General features: G+C 53.2%; 1 protein-coding gene across 1 annotated transcript; it reads left to right on the top strand.

Moving 5' to 3' along the window:
- Positions 1 to 5,040: 5,040 nt before the first annotated feature.
- Positions 5,041 to 6,838, top strand: LOC125513611 (trihelix transcription factor ASIL1-like). The gene has a single exon (XM_048678774.1). It carries the CDS (start codon positions 5,600 to 5,602, stop codon positions 6,557 to 6,559), a length of 960 nt encoding a protein of 319 aa, XP_048534731.1. The 5' UTR covers positions 5,041 to 5,599; the 3' UTR covers positions 6,560 to 6,838.
- The last annotated feature ends 211 nt before the right edge of the window (positions 6,839 to 7,049 follow it).

The following is a 7,049-nucleotide window of genomic DNA, read 5'->3' on the forward strand; positions in this document are numbered from 1 at the left end:
TATCCGAAGAAGCCCAAATCCGCAAGGCCGCAGTCGGCCAGATAGTCGCGGAAGTCTTCCATTTGCACAAAACTTCTTTGGTTACCCCCCATTTGTTCAGTTTGAAACAAAACTTCGTTGAAATCCCCAACACAGAGCCATGGCAACTCATCTTGTCTTCTCAGATACTGGATTGCATTCTATGATTTTTTTCTATGGTCGGTGTCTGGTTCCCCATATAATCCAGTGATTCGATAGGTCTTATCCTCCCACACTACCTCTGCATCCAGAAAATATTGACACCAAGGTCTCATCGTTACCTGAATGTAATCTCTCCACCATAATGCTAAGCCGCCACTCTTCCCTCTACAATCCACTGCCACTCCACTTTTGAACCCCAAACTCCACTTTAACCTTTCCATTGCTCTCGCCATCTTTTTTGTTTCACTCAAGAATACCACCGCTGGGTTGTGGTAGGGGCGGATCCATGTGGGGGCATGGATGTACAGATGTACACCCAATTATTTTCGCAAGATTTTTCTATATATGATGTATGCTACGTACATGTATTGAATGTGGTGTAGTTTGTGCAATAAACACATGTTAATTTGTATAAAACTGGCCTCAAAGCCTCAGTCCAGCAACCATAAGTTTTGACAGTCTATCCCACACGACCCAAGTGGCTGCAAGTAAAGGATCCCTATTTGAAATATGGTTTTTGTTACATTTTTGCTCAAGAATTTTTCTGCAAGTAAGGATAATGACACCATGCCTTGTTTTTGGCCATGCCATATTTGTATGATTGTGTAGTAAATAATCTTTGTTTTTGTTATTTCTGTACAATACTTGTTGGAAATATGCCCTAGAGGCAATAATAAAAGCATTATTATTATATTTCCTTGTTCATGATAATTGTCTTTATTCATGCTATAATTGTGTTATCCGGAAATCGTAATACATGTGTGAATAACAGACACCAACATGTCCCTAGTAAGCCTCTAGTTGACTAGCTCGTTGATCAACAGATAGTCATGGTTTCCTGACTATGGACATTGGATGTCATTGATAACGAGATCACATCATTAGGAGAATGATGTGATGGACAAGACCCAATCCTAAACATAGCACAAGATCGTATAGTTCGTTTGCTAGAGTTTTCCAATGTCAAAGTATCTTTTCCTTAGACCATGAGATCGTGTACTCCCGGATACCGTAGGAGTGCTTTGGGTATACCAAACGTCACAACGTAACTGGGTGACTATAAAGGTAGACTACGGGTATCTCCGAAAGTGTCTGTTGGGTTGACATGGATCAAGACTGGGATTTGTCACTCCGTATGACGGAGAGGTATCACTGGGCCCACTCGGTAATGCATCATCATAATGAGCTCAAAGTGACCAAGTGTCTGGTCACGGGATCATGCATTACGGTACGAGTAAAGTGACTTGCCGGTAACGAGATTGAACGAGGTATTGGGATACCGACGATCGAATCTCGGGCAAGTAACATATCGATTGACAAAGGGAATTGCATACGGGGTTGATTGAATCCTCGACATCGTGGTTCATCCGATGAGATCATCGTGGAGCATGTGGGAGACATCATGGGTATCCAGATCCCGCTGTTGGTTATTGACTGGAGAGTCGTCTCGGTCATGTCTGCTTGTCTCCCGAACCCGTAGGGTCTACACACTTAAGGTTCGGTGACGCTAGGGTTGTGAAGATATGTATATGCAGTAACCCGAATGTTGTTCGGGGTCCCGGATGAGATCCCAGACGTCACGAGGAGTTCCGGAATGGTCCGGAGGTAAAGAATTATATATAGGAAGTGCTGTTTCGGGCATCGGGACAAGTTTCGGGTTTATCGGTATTGTACCGGGACCACCGGAAGGGTCCCGGGGGTCCACCGGGTGGGGCCACCTATCCCGGAGGGCCCCATGGGCTGAAATAGAAGGGAACCCAGCCCATAGTGGGCTGGGGCGCCAGCCCCTATAGGCCCATGCGCCTAGGGTTTCCACCATGGAAGAGTCCATGTGGTGGAAGGCACCCCTAGGTGCCTTGGGGGGGAGGGAAACCTCCCCTTGGCCGCCGACCCCCCTAGTAGATCTCATCTACTATGGCCGGTGCCCCCCCCCATGGCACCCCTATATATAGTGGGGGGGAGAGGAGGGATTTTACACCAGCCCCTGGCGCCTCCCTCTCTCCCCGTTACGTCTCTCCCTTGTAGTCTTGGCGAAGCCCTGCTTCTGTGACGCCCTGCATCCACCACCACGCCGTCGTGCTGCTGGATCTTCATCAACCTCTCCTTCTCCCTTGCTGGATCAAGAAGGAGGAGACGTCTCCCGTCCCGTACGTGTGTTGAACGCGGAGGTGCCGTCCGTTCGGCGCTGGTCATCGGTGATTTGGATCACGTCGAGTACGACTACATCATCACCGTTCTTTTGAATGCTTCCGTGCGCCATCTACAAAGGTATGTAGATGCATCCGATGACTCGTTGCTAGATGAACTCCTAGATGATCTTGGTGAAACGAGTAGGAAAATTTTTGTTTTCTGCAACGTTCCCCAACATTACTATCATTATGATGGTAAAAAAGTTCTTAGGCCTCCTTTGGTTTAGAGGAATTTCATAGGAATTCTAGAGGATAGGATTCTTATAGGATTTTTTCCTTTAGAGCCCTTTGGTTCATAGGAATGGATTCCTATTCCTACATAGGATTGGTTCCTATCCTCCACATTTCATAGGAAAATAAAAAAGAGCCTAGACTCAATGGAAAAATTCCTTTGGTGTCAACCAAATGACATCTTGTTTCCTATTCCTACTCATAGAATTTGAGATACATGTCATCTCATTTCATACAAGATTCCTATTCCTATGATAATCCTATCCTATGAACCAAAAGAGGCCTTAGTAGCTGCGTGAACATTTTAGATATTGTACACGGAAAAAAAATTGAACACCCAAGTCTAAAATCCTGGATCCGCCACTGGGTTGTGGGACCTATTCAGGTCGCGAAATTCGCCCACTATCGAGTCCAACCCCGGTCCTCGACAGTTCCAGGCCAGGATATTCATTGCTCCCGGCGGCCCTGAGCATCAGGGTCCGCCGATCTCTCGTGGTTTTCGGTAATGCGATCAAACACAGTCGATGTTTTACGTCGAGTATCGCGAATGAAAGCATCATTCCCACCCTGCCTGTCAGAGTCACCCTTAGCCATCCACATCTGTTTTGGCCTTCGTTTCCTGGACTCCTGAACCTCTACCTCTCTTTGTCCATTGCGTTGTTCATAGTCCGCATTTTGCCTTGGCTTCCTGACATAATATCCCCTGCGTCTCTCTTGAAAGCCATGCATATCGGGGTTCCCAACCGGGCCTATACGCCCGGGTCGAGCAGGTGCATGTCGCCCACTGTAGGAGCTGCCCATAGCATCTTTACCTTTTGCACTCCAAGGAATATCATGAGCAAAACCAGCCTCCCTCTGGAGGTTTTTATCAATCAGGGTGTCCCTTAGATCCTTCTCCTTTTTCTGCTCTAAGTGATGCCGCAGGTCACGTTCATGCCCCATACTCGATATCATTCTATCTTTTCTTGGGCTATTACTTCTCCTTCCCTCAGCTTGCTCAGCCCGCCAGTGCGGATTTCAGCTGTTTGAGAAAATTCAGAGTTTAAATTTCTCTTTGTTGGGACGTCCCTCACACGCCCATAATCAGCTCTTTGCCTCTGTCTCATACCATCATCAGCCTGCGAGCTACTGTGGCTATTGTTGCTACTTGTTGCCCCTCCAGTAGATCCTTCCTTTTTACCGTTCCTGCCTGGAGAAGCTCGCAGCCATCTGCCCGACTATGACGTGGAGTCAACCGGTGGCTCACAAATCCCACCACCGTGCACTAGCTGCCCACATTCAAAACAGAAGTGGGGGACTTTTTCATAGTAAAAATCAAACCATGTGCCCCTAATATCATCCTTTGATTTTTTAGATAGAATCCTCTGACTAACCATGCATAAACGTCAATTTTGGCCCGGACCCGAAGTTCGTTTCCTCTGGCCATCCCATCCTTGTCCACATCTACCTTCACTACTTCGCCAAGCCAATTTCCCAAAGCTTTCCCAAACACCTCAGTCCTCTTATCTGGCGGAAGATCTATAACCCGGACCCATATATCCACCTTATCGAAGATCATCTCCGAGGGCCTCGTCTTGCCTTCGTAATCCTTCATGATCAGCACAGCGAAGTCATACTGCCATGGGCCATTGTTCAAGACATGTTTGTAATCGCCCTCGCTCCCAAAGTGCACAACGAAGATATTGGAACCCATGTCTCTGAATTGCACATCTCTATGCAGGCCCCAACCACGCGGCATGGTCCTCTCAAGAACAGACTTTTTGAAAGGATGGGTAGAACACACCTTACCCATCGCTGACCATCGTGAACACTTTGGCATCTTAGATTCTGGTTCATCAAAGATGAACCCTTCCACCTCCTTATCCATAAGCACCATCCCACCCAATCTCGCTGACAAGCTTGATGTCGGATCCGGCGTTTTGCTCTCCACCGGGGATTTGGAACACTCCTGATTAGCAGATCCACCCGATCGCCGTGCTGTTGGTGTAGCCGGTGTCGCCTTTGGGGTGGTCATCTTGTTCTTCGCGGATCCCGTCTCCTTGCCGTCCACTGTCCCCGCCATGAGCGGAATACTCAGCAGGAACCAGTTCTCCCAGCCAGCGAACAGGGATTGCGCCGTTGCCCTCCTTGCTGCTGCCAAATTCAAACCACCCTCGTGAAGCAGAAACCCTAACCCTAGCGCAGGAGCACAATCGCCTCGCGATCGCCCCCTACCGCCTTAGTGTTTCCTTACGTGGTGGACTCTCAAAATCAGGACTAGAGTGCTTCGTACAACACGTGTGTCACTTATCATTTGGAAAAATAAAAAGAAAAACCAGATTAGCAGAGGGCCGGCAACCCAAATCGATCGGCACCGGCGCTGGTGAACCAGCGAGGTCCGGAGCCAATAATTGAGGAGGAGCAGACGATGGGATCGGAACGGCGCTGCTGGATGGAATTCGAGTGCCCGATTAAAAAAGGGGGAAAGGAAAGGAGACGGGCGGAGCCTCCGCCGATGGAAAGGAGACGGAGGAGGTTACACGGCGCACGGCCACGCGGCCACGCCGCGCGCGGGCGGGCGGGCGGGAGGGAGAGCGGTGGGTGGCTGGCCTGGCCCCGGCCCCCCGCACCGCGGCCTCGAGTGCCCACCACGGCACGGGCCGCACGACGCGGCGCCGTGCGGTGCGGTGCCTCTGCCCCCGCCCGTGCCGTGCCATTACCCACCCCTTACCCCCCCCCCCCCCCCCCCCCCCCCCCCCCCCCGCCAAACCCCGCTCCAAGCAAAAACCACCACCGCATCTCGCACCGCACCGCCACGCCCCACGCGGCTGCCGCGGCCGCTGCCCCTCCACAGCCGGTCGTTCCTTTCACCGCGCGGCCCACCCCACCCACGCCCGCCAGCGGGCGGGCGCCCGCGGCCCACCTCCACCGCACCGCGCCTCCTTATATGACCGGTTCCCCACCTCCTCCTCCTCCGTTCCCCATCTCCACCACCAAACCCTAGCCGCCGTGCTGCGACCATGTCCTCCTCCTCGTCGCTCAAGCAGGACGACATCCCTTCCTCCCCGGAGCTCCCCCCGCTGGCCGCGCCCGGCATCGCGGCGGCGGCCGCCGCGGCCGCGGCCGCGGCCTCGTCCGGGGGCGGAGGGGGCGGGGTGGGGGCGGGCGGCGGCTCCGGGAGGAGGCTGCCCCCGCCGTGCTGGACGCACGAGGAGACCCTCGCGCTCATCGAGGCGTACCGCGACAAGTGGGAGGCGCTCAAGAAGGGCAACCTGCGGGCGGCGGACTGGGACGAGGTCGCCGGCGCCGTCACCGCCCGCTGCGGGAGGTTCCCCACCGCCACCTACAAATCCGGCGTCCAGTGCCGCCACAAGATCGAGAAGCTCCGGAAGCGGTACCGCGCCGAGCGCACGCGCTCCATGGGGCGCTCCAAGGGCCCCAAGTGGCCCTTCTTCCCGCTCCTCCACGACCTCGCCGGCGGCGGGGTGCCCGACGCCAGCCCCAACCCCATAATCAAGATCAAGCCCAGGGGGAACGCCACCCCGGCGTCCCCTTCCCCCGTGTCGTCCCCCTCGTCCGAGGACGCCGGGCGGAGCAGGAGCCTCCACGGCCTCATCTCCAACGGCGGGGGCGGCAGCGGGCTGCGCTTCACCATCCCCAAGGCTTCGCGCACCAAGCCGGGGGTCCCGCGGGAGGCGAGGCCGGACCGGGACAGGGGCGATGACGACCCGGAGGCGGAGGCCATGGCGGAGGTGGCCTCGGCACTGAGGGCCGTCGGCGAGGGGTTCCTGAGGATGGAGGAGCGCAGGCTGGAGCTGTCGCTCCAGATGGAGAAGGAGCGGATGGAGTCAGAGATGAAGCGCACCCAGGCGCTGCTCGACGCGCAGCAGCTCTTCGTCGAGGCGTTCCTCGGCAAGCAGCAGCCGCACCACAAGAAGGCCAAGCTGGTCTCCTCCGCCGCTGCTATGGAGGAGGATTGAGAACTAGAGCTCCGGTGCAGCCTCAGCTCAACTCCGTGTTGATGGATGCTTGCTGGCTTTGTTAGTTAACTGCTGCTGCTCCTGTCAGTCAGCTGATGACTTGTGATGTTTCTACTCTTCTTTTGTTTGGATGGTTGATTTAAGAAGTGAAGGGCAAAGAATGTAGGTGTAGGATATGGCTGTGGGAGGATTTAGAAAGTGTTCATTTGTAATCAGTGTGTTGTCTTTTGAGTTGCTGTTTATGGTGGGGAAAAGAAAAGAGTAGCTTCGCTGGGAATATCATCATCTGGTCACTGCTTGCTTCTGCTGCTTTGCTATTGTTAAGATTGTCTCACAGTGAGCCAAGGTGTGATTGTTATGATAGTTGTAATCAACAGTCTCTCACTCATGGATAATTTGTTATGGATGGCCCTTGCTCAACTATCAACTGGGTACTGTGAATTTCACAGTTGCTGCAGGAATTGAACTATCAACTGGTACTGTGAGTTTT

This window comes from Triticum urartu, chromosome 1 (genome assembly GCF_003073215.2).
Source record: "Triticum urartu cultivar G1812 chromosome 1, Tu2.1, whole genome shotgun sequence".
Lineage (NCBI taxonomy): Eukaryota > Viridiplantae > Streptophyta > Magnoliopsida > Poales > Poaceae > Triticum > Triticum urartu.